This window comes from Zonotrichia albicollis, chromosome 5 (assembly GCF_047830755.1).
Source record: "Zonotrichia albicollis isolate bZonAlb1 chromosome 5, bZonAlb1.hap1, whole genome shotgun sequence".
Classification (NCBI taxonomy): Eukaryota; Metazoa; Chordata; class Aves; order Passeriformes; family Passerellidae; genus Zonotrichia; species Zonotrichia albicollis.
In genome coordinates, this window is record NC_133823.1 from 52,408,967 (window position 1) to 52,429,159 (window position 20,193).

At 39.5% G+C, this 20,193-nt stretch overlaps 1 protein-coding gene across 2 annotated transcripts in view; it reads left to right on the forward strand.

Annotated features, from left to right (window-relative positions):
- The first annotated feature begins 3,063 nt into the window (after nucleotides 1-3,063).
- Nucleotides 3,064-20,193, forward strand: part of PPP2R2C (protein phosphatase 2 regulatory subunit Bgamma) — a 189,412-nt gene continuing 172,282 nt past the window's right edge. The window contains exons 1-2 of one of the 2 annotated variants that reach the window (XM_014266103.3): nucleotides 3,064-3,220; nucleotides 3,404-3,484. In XM_014266103.3, the coding sequence (XP_014121578.1) occupies nucleotides 3,205-3,220; nucleotides 3,404-3,484 (97 nt within the window). In that variant the 5' untranslated portion in view covers nucleotides 3,064-3,204. The remainder of the gene's footprint in view (nucleotides 3,221-3,403; nucleotides 3,485-20,193) is intronic. The other variant, XM_074541723.1, reaches the window with a different exon arrangement.

The following is a 20,193-nucleotide window of genomic DNA, read 5'->3' on the forward strand; positions in this document are numbered from 1 at the left end:
GGCAAACATTTCTGTTTAAACCGCATAAAGTTCTAGTGAAAAAGGAAAAAATCCAACCTTAAACTAAAAAGTATTGACGTATAATATAGTCCAGTCTCCTCAGAAGTTTTTTGTAAGCAGTTGCACCACTTTCTGCCTATTAAATCATTGTGATATAGAAAGCCAAAACAGATTAAACTACTATTTAAAACTTTGATTCTTTAAAAAACATACACCATAGTATAGATCAACTATCTTCCTTAAGTTTTCTTTTGACTAAATCACATGCTTTTAATAACATTACAATTCTGAAATGATGTAAAATATCCTGTCAAAGTCCTCGCTCATTTCCAACAGTGCAAAAGTAAAGAACATCACATGAAGGAGGGTAATTGCTCCCACCTTCAAGTTTGGTATGGATTTAGCATTACTAGATCCCAAACCCAGTTAAACCAGTCATCCCTCTGTGATTGAAGGAAGCAATCACAAATAGCCTAGTAGTGTCTATTTGCAGATTTTCATAAAAGTAAAAGATTAATTCATTCTGGACTAGCTGGCTCCTGGGTGCAAATTAAACCACCTCAATATTCAAGACACCTGTAAAAAAGGATCACACAATTTGTATTGACCTCCTCATTTAGAAAGAAAGAAACATGTATTGCTTTACATACCTAACTCGGTGATATTTTTTTAACATAAAAAGTTTGTAAATGATTGAAGTCAGGAATGAAATATAAGTCAGTAAATAAAATGTAAATTAATAAATGCAGATCAGTAGTAATGAGTTGAACACAATAAAATTGCCACATTCCATAAAACTTAAATCTAATATGGATTCTCCCAGAACAGGGCCTTTGTTTGCTAATTCATATGGCTTACAGTTTTATGCAAAAGGAAGAGGCTAACACTGGAATGTTAAGATCAGTTTTATTTTTTATAATCCATTGTCATGAAGAGCAATCAAGGTTGATAGGTAATTTTTAGGGAAAGTTAGTGCACATAAGCAGCTGGATGGAGCTCTACTTTAACACAGCTCTACAATACATTTTTTTCCCCTCAAATCATCAGCATAAACCTGTTCAGTTCCAGGAATGTTAGTGCACATCCAGCAAGCATATGGCTTGGGGATATATATACACACACTGTCTAAACAAACTGGTGTTTTTACCTCAGAAGGCATTTATTATCTTTGTAATTTAGGTGAAGTTCCCAGGAAAGCTTAAGTGTTTTGCTTTGTTTCTAAAAGTAACTGGGAATATTTGCTGAATGTTACTCCTGTTTTAAACCTATTTCCTTCAGAAACTGTAATGTCCTCCTTATTCTTTCACAGAGGCCGCAGTGTGCCACTGTCTTGGATGCAGTGGAGAAGAATGTAAATATTTAAGCAGAATACTTTTATCAGGAAAAAGTGAATCAAACTGCCCTCAGTTTGCACACCTGAAGGTATCAGGAGGGTGTCTACTTGCTGCAAGAAAGGAAATAGAATTTTCAGGGAGCCCCTGAGGAGGGGGAGAGAAAATGATGAGGAAGACTTCATCTTATCAGAAGACTAATTAATTACTTTATAATACTATATTATTCTATATTATATTACATTATATCTAAACTGAATCTGTCAAGCAGTCAACTCTGCACTCAACACACTGAATCTCGTGACTGTCACCCGACAGCCCTGACACACACACGCTCGGCCCTGATAGGCCAAGGAAACAAAACACCCTCACTCTGGGTAAACAATCTCCATATTGCATTCTACTTTTGCACAAACACAGGCACAGCAGATGATAAGAATGTTCTTGGGAAAAATTGTGCCTTGCTTTTCTCTGTGAAATGTGGGGCTACAAAGGGGTGAATGTAGGTATGTTAGATGGAATTTATGCCAAAACCAATTCTTCCCTGCCACTTACACACCGTTTCACAAACAGCAAAAAGGTAGATGGAGGAGCCAGTGTAATCATGCCATGACAGCTGCCTATGTCAATACTTTACCTTCTTGTTGGCTCCTAATCTCATAGCTTGACTTGATTATAGTCTTCCTTTCTTCTTTCTTAAGCTTTTCTCATTTGCCTATATGAAGTGTGGCTGCTCTTTTTGACACAAACTGTGCCATACGTGGGCTTCTGACACTGTTACCTTGATAAGACAGAAACCGTAGGCAGGATGCTGCCAACTACAAGCTAGGCAGTAACAATTGTCTTAAATTAGGTATCAAGAAAGTCACCTGGTGAACGAACAATTAATGCACCTTTACATTTCCCTCCTGACATGTTTTTTGGGTGGAAGTCTCTAAGAATAAAGGCATTTATTAACATATATTTGCTCTAGCTGACTGTTTCAGTGTTTTATAATTTGCCATTTCCCACTGAAGGCAAAGAGCCCTTTAGACTTATTTGGTAACAGGTTTGCTTTCTTACTAACCTCTCAGGGATGCTGTAAAGACAGTTTGTGTATCCACAGAGGCTCAGATGAAAACCACTCCAGCCTTGCAGCGCATATATAACCTGACAGTTTATGTGGCATTTGTAGCTCTAACCAGTAAGATAGCCCAAGTGGCCTAGGGTAAGAGAACTGAGGTGAATGTTATGGGACGAACGCAGCCGTGGTGGCAGGGCACTAGCAGTGGGTGCCACTGGAGGTGGGTGCCACTGGCAGTGGGTGCCTGGGGTGCGGTGTCCTCCCTCAGGGATGTGCGTCCAGGCTTCGGGGTCAGCCGGGATGCGCGCCCGTGCTCTTCAGGCTGCCGGCACCGCAGACACGGGCGGCACCTGACGGGAGCGCACATGGAAACGGGACGGGCAGCACGGAGGACTGTCCTGGCCGGGGCAGGGCCAGGTTGGGGCACCGCATCCCGCCAAAGCCGCCGTGGCCGGGCTCGCCTCGGACCCCGCTGCTGCCCGGCGCTGCCGGGGCTCCATCGCACCTCCCGGGCCCGGCGGTGCCGGGTCTGCCCGGGCTCCCTCGCACCTCCCGGGCCCGGCGGGGCCGGCGCTGGCGGTGCCGGGCGCGGCGGGTGCTGGCGAGGCGGCACCGCCTCCGCCGGGAGCTCCGGGCGGAGCCTTCCCTCCTTCCCGTCCTCCCTCCCCCGGCTCCCCGAGCACCCCGAGGCAGCGGCGGCTGCCTGCACCCGCTCCGCTGGGAGGAGGAGGAGGCGCCCTGAGCCGCGGGCGCTGGGAGCAAAGCTAAGAACAGTTCAGAGCTGTGGGCGCATTCCGGAGGGCAACACCCATGTCCCACAAACAGGGTATCTGGAACCGCGCGCCTTCTCCCGGTGCTCGCTGTCCCCTCATCCCTCCGTTCTCTTCTCAGCCCCCTCCATCTCTCCTCCCCGCTCTCTGCTTCTCCCCCTCGCCGCCACTTTCCCTCGTCCCTTCCTCCGCTGGCCCCGTGCCCTGACTGACTGTGCCTTTCCTTTGCTCCTGCCCAGCCGGCGGCCCCCCGGGCGAGAGTGCGGCTGACTGGTGCCTGTACCAGCTCAATGGAGCGGCCGAGTTCGAGGTCTCTGAAGGTGAGTACGGGATGCTGAGGGGAAGCGTCCCCTCGCTCGCTGTCCCGGCCGGCAGCGTGTGGAGAAACGCTGCTGGGAGAGACCGTGGCAGCCGCCCCGGCGTGTGCCCAAGGGCAGGTGTGGAGGTGGGCGGGCAAAGGGATATCTGCCGGTGGTTTGTGTATCCCAGGCCTTGCGAAAATGTCTTGGCTGGTTTTGCTTTGGCTTTTTTTTGTGTGGGAAAAGTTCGTTTTGCGTGTAGCAGTTTAGGTGGCATGAGTCCTTTTGACCTTGGCATCAGTGGGTGCTGGTGCAAGGTGGGCTGGAAAGTTTTCTGGCCTTTTTTCACTCCTTAACTTCGAAGAAAGAAGTCACCTGGAAAGTTTTATTTATTAATGTTCTGTGATCAGAAGAACAGTCTTGGGGTGTCAGGGCAGGAAAGTCTCTCATACCAGCCATACCAAACAGTGTATGGTTTTGAACATGCGGAGTATCTAAATTTAGGAGTGAACCTGTGTTCTCCAGGATATCAGATGTGTACTGTGCTGTCCCCATGAGCATCTTCCAGTGGCTGTTGTCTGTGAGCTAAGTGGAACTAAGACCTCATCTCAATGTTTTTGGTCTGCTGGGGTTATGGCTTTCTAAGAAGAGTGTATTTATTACTCTTTCTAAACGTTAAAATGCATCAGAAGCTGAGTTAGACTGAAAATCTTTGCAATACTGGGGAAGGTGGCATGCTATAGTAGATTGGCTTCAGATTCAACATTAAGAAAAACTTGACAACAGGGGAGCACTGGAAGATAGGAATTAGGTAGATAATAAAATCACATTCATTTGGGCTATTTAATGTTTGTTTCACAAACATACATTGAAGAGATAAAGCTACAGATCTTACCTTGGGGCAGGCAGAAAGATTACCTGTTTGGTGTCTCTTCAGCTGTTATCTGTGATCCTTTGGGAACTGAAGTTTTGTGTCTTGTGTTTTGCTGTTTGGAGAAATTATTTAACCACAGTGTACTAATAATAAGCTATAGCTTCCCCAAAGTTTTGGACTAAGTTCTTCTTTCCAGTTATTCCATGGTGGTTTATATTTTGAGGTGTACTTAAGAATGTGTGTAATTACACACATGTGCATACTAAAGCATTTATCAAAAGATGTTGTGATTTTTTTTTTTTTTTGCCTACGTGATTTTTTGGGTGAAACTGCATATCAAACCAGATGTGATGACGATAGATGGGGGTGGAAATTATATCCGTGTGAGGGAGTGTAATGAGTGAGTGACAGCATTTCTTAAGCATCAATGCTGATAATGAGCTTTAGGTTGGCATTTACTTTCATTTAAAGATTTGAATGAGTAGAATATGCTTCTTAACCTCATTTGTCTGGGTGAATACCAGTGTTCCAGCACTGCTTTGAGATGATAATGTTTTTTCTCAACAGGTGTTTTATTTCTTTGATTTATTGGGTCATCTCTTTTCACAGGGCATATTTTTAAAATTACTTTGCTAACCCTGACTTCAGTTCTCTTTAATGCTGCCAATTTTTGGGTTCCAATTTTATTCCCCAAATTAAATAGGAATCTTACATGTTTTCTCTTAACTCAACATGGAAACATGTGAAATTCTGAGACCAGGAAACAAGATGAAGCAATGTAATTTGATCACAAAAACTGTAGAATCAAAGTCATCTGCAGATAGTAAACCATGTTTATGTTAATATATTGTATATAAATACATGTATACATTTATATACATATATATTGTATATAAATATGACATGTATTTTCCAGAGTACATGCTGGGTATTAATGCCACATATCTAGGAACACATAGAGCAATATATTCAGCCCACTTTGCAGAAGTGAAAAATCGTTCAAAGAAAAGTCCATGATGACAAGTGACTTGATCTCTTTTGCTTGACAGTGTTGTTTGATAAAGTCCAAACCTTTTTTTTTTGCTGAAGTATGCCTCTAAAATAAGTTACACAGAGCTAGACAGAATATTTAGTTTTAAATTGATTGTTTCTTAGACTCCCATCACAGACTTTCTTTTCTCTCTTTATCCCAGTTCTTTTTACTTTTCAGAAAGGCCACAACTTGTAATTGCAGCTGCATTGGTTAGCTGCATTGTCGACCTAGCTGATGGACAGAAGGACAAGTTTATCTATATTCAATATTGTAGTGTGATTTATATATCTAGATAGATATCTAAACATTTGCATATTAATGTTATAAGCTCAGCTTGTCTTCTGGGCATCTCTTGCTGCTTTTGCTATTGAATGCTTGCATTGACCTTGTGGTACTCTCTCAGACTTCAGAGTTGTGTTCTGCAACATTTCTGTCTTAGCCTTAGTCTTCTGTCTTATTTTTTCCCAAAAATAGATGTGTTAGATGAAAAACATTCATTTACATAACAGAAAAGAAAAATTGCATATTTCAAATGCAAGGAAAATAGAGCATAGTAAGTGAAATATCACAATCAAAGCCAAGATAATCATGTTTGATTTAGTCTTGCTGTCTTGAAACAAAATCCTATTTCAAATATTGCTACTTCTATAATTAACGTCTAAGTGCAAAATATATTTTATTCATGCTGAAAATCTCAAAGCACTTTGCTCACACTAAGTGCAGCCTCACAAAAGCTGTATGAAGAACAATATTAGTGTATCCATTTACAGGCTTCAAGAATGAAATATAGAAGTTAAGGATGCGATTTTTTTTTAGAAGCTGAATGTTAACTATTAAGCAGATAGCAACATGGGACTTCTAAAAAGTCAAATCTTTTGCTCTGTGTCCAGTGATCTACTGGACTGTTATCAGGATTGCTTAATCTAGAGCCTTTGCTTTAAGCTCCAAATTACAATAACTTCTTGTAAACTCTGTGAGTTAAATCAAGTTTGAAGTATTTTAGGCTGCGAATTCTAATCTGGCATTCTGTTATTCTAGATATGAATGATAATATGTTTAATGAAAAGATTCAGTCACAAATCATATTTTTAGTTTTCACTCTTAAAATTACCTCATTAAAGACTTGAGATTGGTAAATTTTCTTTTCATCTATTTTGTAACTGTGCTCTTGAGAGGTTGAAAACACTTTTAGCATCTGTTAGCCTTGTGAATTTCAATGTGAACTTTCCTATTACTTACCTTATGCTGCTGTAACATTCTCTTTCATTTATGAGTAATTTGAAGTGAGATTTATTGAGAAGACGGGTAATAGAGTGTTTTGTTGTGAAAGTACAATTGAGCAGTGTGCCATTTTAAGGAACTAGAAGACTTGTGAACTGATTAATATGAGTTTAATCACTGTCAGGTTTATCTCCAATAGCTTTTTGTTTACTGCAGTTTTCAATCAAAGACAGTAACTCTGGATTTGGTTCAATACTGTCTTTTCCATTATTTCACCAATAGAAATAGAAAGCAATGTGATTGCACAGGCTTACAACTAAAGTAATGTTCTTGTGAGTCATGTGTTCATTAGCAAGGTCTAATTAAATACGAAGTCTCATCGGTAGATGTTTTCACGTCCCAGTCCTTTTGTGGTAGATCCAAATAAGTTATTTTTCCTTAGTCTTTTACAAAAAGGCATGGTAGCAGTCCTTTTCCTAGTACTTCGCAGTTTGCCAAGATTTCTTTCAAAGGATCTTCACCATGAATGGATGTTGTATTTCCATCTTAGTTGGATGGTATGCTTTACAGAACTGGGCTTCCAGATGTCCAGTTTGGAGATCACAGAATCACAGAATATGCCAGGTTGGAAGGAAGAGGCCCACAAGGATCACTGAGTCCAACTCCTGGCCCTGCGCAGCAACATCCTCAAGAATCACAGTGTGTGCTTGGGAGCATTGTCCAAACAATTCCTGAACTCCGTCAGGCTTGGAGCACTGCCCTGGAGAGCCTGTTCAAGTGCCCAACCACCATCTGGATGAGGAATCTTTCCCTAATATCCAACTTCAACCTCCCCCGATACAACTTCAGGCCATTCCCTGGGTTCCTGTCAGTGTTACTAGAGAGAAGAGATCAGTGTCTGTCTTTCCTCTTCCCCTCATGAGGAAGCTGTACCTGCAGTGAGGTCTCCCCTCAGTGTCCTTTTCCCCTGGCTGACCAGACAAAGTGACCTCAGCCACTCCTCACAGAGCTTCCTCTAAAGGCCCTTCACCATCTTTGTTGCCCTCCTTCGGAGGCTTTCTAATACCTTTAGATCTTTCTTACATGACAGTGCCCCAAACTGCTCTCAGCACTCGAGGTGAGGCCTCCCCAGTGCAGAGCAGAGTGAGACAATCCCCTCCTTTTCCTGGCTGACAATGCTGAGCATTTATTGATGTCCCCAGGACAGGGCTGGCCCTCTTGGCTGCCAGGGCACTGCTGATTCGTATTCAGCTTTCTGTTGACCAGGCCTCCAGGTGCCTTTCCCTGGCACTGCTCTCCAGCATCTCATTCCCCACTATGTGTGTACATTCAGGGTTGCCCATCCCAGGTGCAGAATCTGGCACTTCCTTATGTTCCCTTTGCATAGTTGGTGATTGCCCAGCCCTCTCATTTGCTGAGGTCCTTCTACAGGGCATCCCTGCCTTTGAGGGAGTCAGCAGCTCTTCCCAGTTTTGTCTGCAAACTTGCTCAGTATCACTTCAGTCCTGCATCCACATCATTTATGAAGATGTTGAAGAGCACGGGGACAAGGATGGAGCCCTGTGGAACCGCAGCAGTGACAGGTCCCCAGTCTGATGTCCCCCCATCATGCCCCACCAATGAGCCATGAGTTGCTCAGCCATCCCATGATGTATTTATCCAGCTGTTTTGTCCAAAAGGATCATGTGAGAGGCAGTGTTGAAAGCTTTACTGAAATCCGAAAAAAAAAGATATCAACTGGCTTCCCTTGATCAACTAAGGGGGTTACTTTATCATAAAAGGGAATCAGGTTTGCTAAGCAGGACCTTCCTCTCATGAAGCCCTGCTGGCTGTGATTGATGACTGAGATGTAGTGAGCTGAACTGTGATTTTTCTGCAGACCACTATTCTGTTTTTATTCAAAGGAAATCAAAATGCTTGAAAGATTGATACTCCCCTTGCCTCATCTCAGTGCACATTTACAGAATCACAGTATCAATTAGGTTGGGAAAGACCTCTGAAATTGTGTCCAACCCATGACTAAACACCTCCACGTCACCTGGGACATGGCACAAAGTGCGCATCCAGTTTTAAACAGCTTAGGATGCTGCCAGTGTCCCTACATTGCTGTAAAGTGTGTCACAAGGCTGTGTGTATCCTGATAGCCCCTCTGGTGCCATGTACATGGATAATACAGTTCCAGTCCTACCTGAATAAACACTCCTGTTTATTCATTCAGCAAGTCCCTGTTTCATCCCTCCTTTATTTTGCACTGACTTGTATTGGTATTTGGTTGGTTAACTATCACTGATGTCAGAGAGCAGCTGCAGCACAGGGAAAGGGCTTCTGTTTGAAGTGGTATCATCATAATTTATTCCCATTATAATGTTGAATGTGATTCTGTAAGACCAGACCTGGTAAATGACTCATTACAAGAAAATGTGGGTATTTGATTATACTTCTAGTTGTTCCTGCACAATCTGACATTGAGTTTCAATATGAAAAATTCAACGTGATAGGCAAAGAGGAAGGGTTAGGATATGTTGAAATTGTATTTATGATAGCTTTACTTCTAGTGATATTTTCTACAGTGGTCCATTTGTGATATTTTAATATGTGGTTTATACATGGCATAGGTTTTGTAAAAATCTTTAATTCAGGTATTTCTGTAGACTATTATAAAAAAGACTGACAATAAAATACTGGAAAGTACATGTACTTGTTATGAAAAGGAAAAGGTGAGTGATTTATTTACATTTTTTATTTGTTGTTTCCTATTTTGGTGTTTTGATTAAGAGCTGGTTTGAATTTATGGAATAAATTAATTTTTTAAAGTACATTAAGATGATTTAATTACAATGATTCATAAAATCCTGGCCTACATAGTGTTTCCATTTGAACTTATTATGAGTGCTAGAGTGTGTTTTCTCCTAAGAGTCATTAAATGTCATTTGACCATAAAACAAATACTTGTTAATTATTTTATTTTGCAAATGTCTGACCAAAGACATTAGCTCCTGTTCAGTAACCTGAAAAGTGGTATTGCTGTTTGGATTAAGCTTGAAAAACAGGCTAAGACTTTTTTTTAACCAGGCTTTCAGATTTTCCTTTTTCAAGGACTTCACACACTCCTCTAAAATTCTGTAATTCTTTAATTCTCTGGATCTTGAATGCCATAAGTTGCAGCCTTCGTCCTCTCAGTTTCCAGAATGTGGTCTTCACCCAGTTGCCTTTTTGCTTTCTAGCCATAGACTGGCAGACTTGTTTAGGTTAAAAATGACCTATAATTTGATTGAGTCCAACCTTTGACGAAACATAACCTTGTTAGCTAAACCATAGCACTAAATTCCCCATCCAGTCCTTTCTTGAATACTGGCAGTGATGGTGATGCCACCACTTCTCTGGGCAACCCATACCAATGCTTAACCACTGTTTCAGTGAAGAAATTTTTCTTGATGTCCAGTCTGGACCTGATGTTGTTGAGTTTGGGATGGAAGGAAAGACTCCAGTCTTCAGATGGATCAGAAGGCTAACTTTAATGAAAGTAGCAGGTCTTTGATAATGTGACTTGCTAATGTGATACTTAATTGGTCTCAAAGTAGAAACATTTCACACTATTGGTGGCTATGAATAGTACACTGTGAAGAACTACAACTATAAACAGTGGTTACAGAAAGATAATAATTGTTTATATTGTTTCTTTGAAGATTCCCAGGCTCAGCCTGGGAGAAATTTTCTCAGTTCTTTCTTCATCTGAACTATTAATCTCCACATGGACCTCCCCTGGTGTGTCTTGAGGCCATTTCCTCTTGTCCTGTCCCTTGTTACCTAGGGGAAGAGACTGACTCCACCTGGCTACAACCTCCTTTTGGGTAGTTTTTTCCTGTTCTCCAGACTAAACACACTCAGCTCCTTCAGCCACTCCTCCTAAGATTCACTCTCCAGATGCTTCAGCAGCTCTGTTTCCCTTCTCTGGACTCACTTCAGCACCTCAGTGTCTCTCTTGCAGTGAGGGGCCCAGAGCAGGAGACAGAGCTTGAGGTCTGACCTCACCAGTACAGGGGAACAGTCTGAGTACAGGGGCTCAATCACTGCTCTGCTCCTGCTGGCTGGAGGTTTTGTTGATCATCTCCCTGATTTCACCAAGAATCCAAACCTTTTTATCATTTAGTGGTCACTATACCCAAGATGGCCTCTGACCACCCCATCTCTCACCAAACCATCTCTGCTTGTAAGCAGCAGGTCTAGTGGGGCACTGCTTTCCAGGCTGCCCCTCTACATACCTGCTTGGATTTTCTGGGTTCTGTTTGTTTTATTTTTCCTTTGTTTTCTGTAACTCTCCCCTCCACCAAGGGAATTTTGGGTGGTTTCAGCCCACTGACTGTTGTGCAGTGTGACAAAGATGTCTCTCCTTTGTGTCATTGAAAGTCTGCCATTTGCAGCAGGTGCCTGCATAGCAAATCTGAGCTCTTTTCCCTCTCTCACTCTTTCCAGGTCCATAAGGCTTTCCATTTTATATGATCCCTTCAATTCCATCCAAATAACTCCTGGCAATTTTAGTTTTATTCATGCTTGAATGACGAAAATTTCCTTGGTATTTCAGTTTGCCATATACTTTAGGAGGCACTCAGTGTGCCTCATATATCTCATGAAAGATGAAGTCACACTGTTGTGGGCCTGATGATGCAATTATTAGCAAGTCAAAAATCATGGTTTCAGGTTACCTGGTCCAGAATTTAACAAGGGCATCTTTTATGCACCCTCTTCTGCATTAAACACTCAATAATTTAATTCAGGTAATGATTTTGTTATCAATAATTAAACTGATGAAGTAAACAGGGATTTCATTTGATCTGTAAATTTTCCATTTAGAGTAATTTTTTATATTTAAGTCAAACATTGCCATTCAGCTTGAATAGTGATGGACAATCTAGAGAGTATAGAATTGCCTGTGGTTCCAGCTGAGATACATAAAAATCACCAGGTCTTCACAAGGCCTCCTCTTCAATTATAGGTCAAGTCACAAATCCAGGGTACCTTTATGGAGATTAATTTTATATAGGGGCAGGGAGTACCGATTTTCTGATTTTCCCAATTCCAGTTTAGAAATGTTTGCAGAAATTGCCCAAGCTGTCTTGCAGACTGTCTGAAGAGCTGATGCACAGGTAAGTTTTTTCTACTGTACAAGGATTTTTTTATGTATGAACCTGTCAAAGCTGAATGAAATTTCAAGATCATATTCTTCTGTTTCAGCCCAGACACCTAACTTCTGCAAATATGGATTCAGAAGTCATACTGCAGGCCACACAGTTTGAATTGTAATATTCTCATTAATCAGTTCTTTTCTGTAAAATACAATTTGTTAGTAAAATTCTGAGAGATTGAAAGCAAAAGTCAATATAGTTTTTTTCCCTGCATATTTTTATTGTCTGATGAGAAAATTCCAAAAGTATTTCAAACTTTTCAGGTATTTTCAACTACCTTTTCCTCACAGTGTGCTGCTTGAATATAAACTAATTCAAAATAATGGGCAATGGCCCAGAAGTCTTTGTGTGATTGCCTAATGGTACATAAAAACCCACCAACAGTGAAAATATGTTATTTACTAGTGAAATTCTAGATGTTACCATCTCAGCTGAATTGTCAGAGTTTGGTGATCCAGAAGAGGGAGCTGCCACATAAATTTCTAGCAGTTTGTAACTTAGCAAAGTCTCTTTTAACCCCCCATCATGGAATTTTTTTATTTTTTAATTTTAAGACTGACTCCAGGGGTTTCATGTGATGCTTTTTTGGTCACTCAGTTCATAGTTTGCTGATTTCTAAGGACAGCATTAGAGACTTAATGCTTTAATTTCCTTCATTTTTCAGTATGAATTCAGTGTATGTTTTTAAACATTCTGCTTGAATACCGTGTAAAGCCTTTGGTTGACATGATGAATGTGGCCCTTTTTACTTAATATGCAAAATCTTTTTAAACACAGATGTTTCTGACTAGCCCACCATGGATTTTTTAGAGATGTTTTCTGTAGCATGCAGGAAGAACTTTGTGGTGGCTGGCCTTCCTCATGTGAGACAGACGTGGCTTCTGAATCATTGTAGTTTTTTTTCTGTGTAAGGAGTGGCTTTTCTGTCACAGTAAGAATATACAACTGGTATTTTGAAAATAGCAATATATATGTAAAATAGCAAAACCAATGTGCACACTTCAATGTGCTTCTAATGTGCTTTTTTTTTCTAGCACTGCAGAGCAATTTATAATGATTCTATCTGTAATTTGTGGGTTATAAAACAAAAGGACAATGAGGTACTGGGAGAAGGCATTAAAACACATACTTGAACTTATGGTCAGGAAGGAGACCAGACTTCCTGAGCATCCTGAGCATATTTTCAAGTGCATGATTTAACCTAGGTTCTGATATTGGTGGGTGGAATCCTACGTTGCTACTTGTAATGATAGATCTTATCACAGCTATTGTATCTTCAGATTCATTGTTAGTCATTTTGTGTTAAAAACTGATGCAGTGATGTGATTGAGGTAACTGGAGTATTGAGAAATGGGTGGGACTTTTTTTCCAGCTGCCTAATATATTCCTTGGGTCTTTTTGTCATTAGAAGCTTAAGAAGATACTCAGTATTAGAAAGCTTTTATTTGTTTCTTATGGAGAAGAGTGAATACAGCACTGTGTTGATGATATGTTTGTGGTTATATTTTGTGCAAATTTTGAGGAGCTGGAACATGTTCAGAGAAGGGAAATTAGGCTGATGAAGAGTCTGGAGCACAAATCTTGTGGAGGGTTGCTGAGGGAGCAGGGGTTGTTTAGCCTGGGGAAGAGGAGGCTCAGGGTGGACATTATTGCTCTCTACAGCTACCTGAGAGGAGATTGCAGAGAGGCGGGAATTGGTCTCTTCTGCCAAGTAACAAGTGATAGGACAAGCAAAATGGCCTCAAGATGCACCAGAGAATGTTTAGATTGGATAATATGAATTTTTTTTTTTACTGAAAGGGTGTACAGGCATTGGAACAGGCTGCCGGGGAAGTGGTGGAGTCACCATTGCTGAAGATATCTAGATGTGCCAGTAGGATGTGGTTTACTGGAGGACTTGGCAGTGGGGTGTTAGTAGTGGACTGGATGATCTTAAGGGTGTCTTCCAGCCTAAGAGATCCTGTGATTCTCTTTCTGGAGGTAAGTACAGGACAGTAAAAATCCTTGTGGTTCCAGTGAAGAGTGAGAATGGAGCATTTCCTTTGTTATCAACCTTGAATATTCCTGCATGTGGTAGTATCCTGCTGTTCACTTACTTCATATTTCCAATTAGTAAATCTATAAATATGAATGCTTTCATAGAAGTTACCACTGGATTCCATTCATACCTCTATGTGGTATCATCATGTGGCCTTCAGATTATATATGCAAGCTGTTCTGTTAGACAGTTTAGACATTACATTGTGAAGTTGTGCATAACATTCTAATATTGGAATGTGCCAACATGAAGAACTCTGTGGCTTATTTTTAGTTATTTTGTACAATAGTTTTGAAATTTCTATATTTTTTACATGCTCACAGATGTACATACATACACTTTTTTCTTATATCCATGCAGGGTTAATATAAAAATCAAAAGATAATTCTATAAGATCAGTGTAGATGTGTTTGACTTTTTCTCCAGGAGGCTTTGGAATAGGTACATAAATAAATAGTGGTTTTCTATAAACCTAATATTTTGCACATGGCTATTGCAGTTGAAATATATAATATTTAAAAATATTTGTATTTTTGTTCAAAAAACCGATGGCCTTTTTGTAAGTTTTAAAGTCTTCCATCAAATACAATTTCTTTTCAGTATGCATACATTCCTCAGATGTTCTGGTAATGTTTATTTGTAAGCACATTTTGTAGTGACTCATGTCACAATGAATAGAGTTGACAGTTGGGCTGATTGCAGGAATATGCAAAATGTTAACCTCATAAATCTTTCTCCACCTATTGTATTGTGTAATTTTTACAAAATATGCAGAAGTATGGTGCAAGAGACAGTTCCATTATTTTAGTTGGGACCATTTTGGTATTGCAGTTAATGCTGATGTATTCAATTCAAACACAATTATGTCTAGACACTAACAGGGGCTGTTGATTTGACATTCCATTCACAGAGAGGGCACGTGTCATTCAAAAGTGAGTTCTGAAACTCTTCAGCATGGCTGCATTGTTAGTGATGGGCCTTTCCTCTTCACATGACTACTATAACTAATTACTGTATTTAGTGATCTTGAGATCCTGAAATGAAAATCACCAAGTTTCTTTGGGGGATACAAATGATATTAATATTCTTTCTCTTTATACCCAGAATAAACTTCTGTGTTATGACTAGACTCAAAGATGCAAAGTAGAAGTGTTATCCTTGCAAGACTTGATGGTTTCTTGTTAAATCTGACTTACTGAGTAATCTTCATGATCTTTGAAATTTTTAATACAGACTAGTTTTCATCAATATATGGTTTTGTTTGTCAGATAACTCTTATTTTTTAAGTTTCTCTGGTAAGTTCTTGTGTTAACATTGTAAACTCTGCTTTGAAATTGATTGTTTATTGTGGAAATACCCCATGCTTCAGATTGCATTCATTTGCAAGAAGCACTAACTTGGTGTCTTTGTAATGGTATACAAAGTAGATGTAATAATTTTAAAGTAAGAAGAATTCTTATTTTTCATGCGCTACATGTTAAAATTGTGGGGGGTTTTTCCCTTGAGCTTTTTATGCAGTTTTTTTTTAAAATTTTTTCTCTTGAAGTCTGTTAATTTCAGTGTGAGCTGATTCCTCTCTTCTAAACTAAGGCATCACAGCTATATTTCAGTTTGATTGCTTTTTCTGGGTTTAGTTTTTTCTCCCTAAGCATACTTGCCCTAGTGGAATGTCCACCTTTCCCAAGTGAAATCTAGAGGGACCTTGAGAGTCTGCTGAGTGCATTGAGAGTGTAGCTGTGCACTGGTGTTTCTTCAGAAAGGTGATACCATGCCTCTGAATCTGTGATTTTATGTTGCTTTTTCATTTCTCCCTCTCCTCATGCGCCTCCACATTAATCAAAAATCTTCCTTAAAGCATGAAACCTGTGTTGACTTGTGGAAGTATCAACTGTGCATTGAAATTTATTTCAATTTAAGAATATTGCAATATTAACATGGTGTTTCTGATTCCTAGTCTGATGACTTTAGAGGCATAATTGTTCAGTGATAATTCCAGAAATGCACAGAGCTTTGTTGAAGGACTTGACTTCTCTTTTCTTGATGATGTCAAATCATAAAATGTATCCATGGAGGAATAGAATATTTTGTGTCAAGAAAACAGATCTCAAGGTTTAATCTTGATTCTGCAATAAGACAAATCACCTCTGCTAGAGAACATTTCTAGAAACAAGATCTGTCTCTCTGTTTTCCCCCCTGTGCTGAGTCTCTAGAGCAGCTTGTGACCTATATTACGCATCAAATGTTAGAACTGTGTAGTCATTGCTTGCTTTAGCTGCAGGTTCAGAAAGTACCCAGAGCAAAGCCTGTGCTGTTGGGGCTGGGCAATTCTGACCTGGGCAGAACTGACCCCCTTGCACTTGCAAAGATCACTCACTTACAAAGCTCCAAAGCATCTGACAACTGTGTATCCACTGTGTCTTTCTCTCCCTCTCTCCCTCTCTCTCTCTGTATCCTCTCATCAAATGGTTGAAAGAAAGCATGTATTCAAACTCTGTGGTTAAAAAGCTGCACGATTGAAGGAGGATTGCAAACCCCAAACTTTCAGTGACATCATCCCATAATTCTGTTTCTATAGGTACCCTGCGCTTTTGACTGCCAGGTTTTATGTGTCTCTATTTTACTTTTTGTGTATGCAGTGTGAGTGATTGGAGCTCTGTACTTCTCCAGACACAGAGCTGTGTGGTTTCTTTGGTAAAATACTGAAGTGTGTAACCATTCACATAGATTCCTTTTCCACCAGCAAATGCTTACCTATGTAAATGTAACATTTGAGTTCAGATGTGAGCACAAGTCAAGAAATTCAAAGATATAGTTCCCACAGCAACCATAATTCAGCCTCGTTGCTGTGAAAGCACAAAAGCTCACACCAAATACCATGCAGAATACTGCATGCATGCAAGTTTATGAGACACAGTTGCTAGGAGAGCCATAAATTTTAATTTCCAGAAGTATTTACATTCACATTTTATATCTCTTAGAATTAAAATCTGTATTTTTTGAAACAGTGCAGAAATGAAGAAATGGAATAGAGGCCATTTGGATTAGTGTATCTTTTTCCTTTCTTGTAATGTACAGTTGATTACTCTGTTATCTGTCTTTCTGTTGACTTTTATTTTTAAGGGAGTAATATTGAATGTGAAACATAATCTGGTCTACTTCCTTATCTAACTCTATTTTTTCTCTTTGTTCACCCCTATTACTAAACCTGCAGCTAATGGGATCTACTTGTTTGCCTACCAAGGATAAATAAATCAGATATTTACCTGCATGTAGCCATGCATCTTGCTATTCAGCTTCATCTGTCCCTTAAGGCTCCATGATAAAATATCCCAAAGCATATGGAATATATTTATTTTCAGTATCTTATAGGGTACTTTTAGTTTCTTTGTTTGCCTGCTAAGTCTCCTGATTTGGTCATCTTAGACATGTTTAGTTATTATCACGGTTGGTGAAGAGGTGGAAGAGTACTTGTTTTGAATTTGTATTTTTAATGAGGAAAATGTAAATATTTCAATTATAGTACTTAATGAGCACAGCAAATGTTTGTAAATAATATCTACAGGATTTCCAGAAACTGGTTGGCTGAAATACCTATATGAACTTTCTTAACCTTTCAGATATGGCCAGTGGAGAGAGAGACGATGATGTCTGAATATTGGTATATTAAGTCCCATTTCCATGGGTGATTATTATATCTGTAAGCTGGATTGAGTATTCATGATTATTTCTAAAAAAACTTCTCTTTGACTGTGGCATATGCTAATACCTCATAATTTATATGGAATAAAATCATTGTATCTCACCCGTCATTTAAAATAAATGGTAAAAAAGGAAATGACACAAGAAAAAGAAGGTTCATAGTAAAAGTTTCTCTTCAGTAAACTACAAAAAAATTAATTTAGACTTCATCTAGTTTCTACCAGACTGATTTTTCTCAGCCCTCCATCACTTCTTAGCCTGCTATATGAGCCTTTTTATGGACAGTCTGGGCAGAGCTGAAAGGCTGATAGGATGTGAAAATGTTCTCCTTGGGAAATCTTTGGATCCTGCCCTTCCCAGATTGTTAGGCAATCTGCTCTAGGAAGCCTGTTTTGACAGTGCCTGTTATCTCTGCTCAGCAGAGTCCTATAGGGACCATCCCTGCCTACCTCAAAGCCAGGGTTAGGGGAATTCACTCTGCAGCCCAGTGCCTTCCCAGAGCTTTATTGTTCTGTTTAATTGTGTTGAAAAGCTAGTTCGGAACTGCACACTGTACTGTACACGTGTCTAAAATAGTTTGTGTGTATGAAATGCAGGTTTTCTTGTGTAAGAATTTATAACCTGAAATTTGAACTCCATCTGAAAATTAAAACATTCACAGTGGCTTAACAATTTCTTACTAGGTAAACACATGAAGATTAATTAAATTCTGTCTGCTGTCTGATCAAGAGTTGGTCTAGTCTTTCCACAGTGACTTCACTGTGTCTAAATTCTATGAATTGAGGAAGGGAACTGGGAATTGTGAATCATGGCATTTCTTCAAGGAGCAGGTAGTGTCCTGGTGTTTGAGTGGAGTCCTGGATAAAACTTGATTCATAAGGCTCTATGTCCTGCTGAAACAAGATGATGAATACTCTGGGTGTAGGTTTTGGGTAAGAGCTTTGTTGTGATCATAAGCTTCCATTAACATCCTCACAACATTTCTTTTTCCATTGTATATAGGTAATATAGCTTCTCTATGGTGTGAATAGTTACAAGAATGCTTTTGTTTTCTTCTTTCTGTCCTCTTACATGCAGTAATTGTGGTTTTAGTATTTGAAGTGAATGAGTTATAGCAAACTTCAGTGGAAACTAAGAACTGCAGAGGGATGATTTGAGATAACTGGAAAACAGCAAAATGTTACACTTGAAATTGATCTATTTGTAGTAAATAGAAATACATAAATAGACACAATTTTGTGTAAACACCAAGTTTACATTTGTGTTCATTACAAGCTGATCAATAACTGTTGCTGGATGACTAGATGTAGTTATTTTATACAATTAATTACTCTGCATACAGGCCCAGGGAAGAGAAATGTGCAGTCAATACTGCCAGGGATTGCTGGTAATCATGAGAAGCTAAATTTGTTTTGAGGTGATGGGGGTCCTGTGGGACAAAAAGCCTTATAAGGGAAATTGCTTTTGTGTAGTGGCAAAAGGGCCTGGTGTTGGGAATAAGGTCATAGTTTCAACACTTATTGCCATCAGAGGAGAAAGTTGGTATAACTCTACTTATGCAGGTGTTTTTCCTCCAGCATCACTTCCTCTGTGTGCATGTGTCCCCGGAGATACAGATTTCCTAATGGAACACAGGACTTTGATGCAAGTGGATGGCCATGTCACCTCACAGTTCTCAAAGGAGAATAAAATTTCCTTGGTGGGATTAAAACCATCTGCTTGCATCATGGGCTGTTAGCTATGAGATAGAATTTGATGTTAAATATGTTAGTCGCTCTTAGTAGATGGAGGGTTGGTATGTAGAATATACTGTGCCATATGTTAAAGATTTTTGTCCTTTCTCTTCATTTGAAAATAGGTATCCTTGTCAATTACAGTGAGCTGGAAAGAGGCAATTTTTAAAATTTTTCAGTTTAATTTTTAAAGTGTTTTCAGTATTTTCCATTTATCTGCAAACATTTCTTTGGACATCCTGTCAAAATTACCACAAATATATTTGAATTGTGTTTTTAAACTCTGATAGAAGTTGACCGTTCTCTCTTATTGAAGGTAATACAGTTCCTTTTGCAGGATTATATTTCTAGTTTCCAGCTTTGACAAACTCCTAACCATTGAGCCTAACAGGTTTTTTCCCTATGGATTGGCTTCAGGCTGATTTTTCACAGAAAAATCTAGTTAAAACTGCCAATTTAGCTTTGACCCTAAGCTTCACAAGAAAATTCCTGGTATCCTTTTGCCCATTAGAAAAAGAAAGAATTCCATCAACCTCTCCTTGAAAAAGCTCTAGTATTTGCATGCATTGAAGGAGGAACTTCAAATTGACAAGGTGAATATAATCAATTTGACTATATTGAAGAGTGTCTTTGACTGTCCCTGTGAATACCTACTCTTCTTTGACCAATTTATAAACTTCTGAAAAATGATTGTTTAAATAATCTCATGTAAGTGTTGGGAGAAATGGGTTGATAGAATTTTTCCCCCCTTTTCTGCCATCTCAGCATATAGGGATTGTACCCTGATGCAAAGCTGAATTGACCTTTGTGTAATTGCACTTCTGGTCTGATTGAAATAATAGATGTTTTTTGGTGTTGAAATATTACAGTTTTCTGTTCTCTCCTTTGAATTGCATTCTCTGTCTGCTGGAAAGGGGCTGAGTAGAGGAGGAATCACTGTTTGATTTGG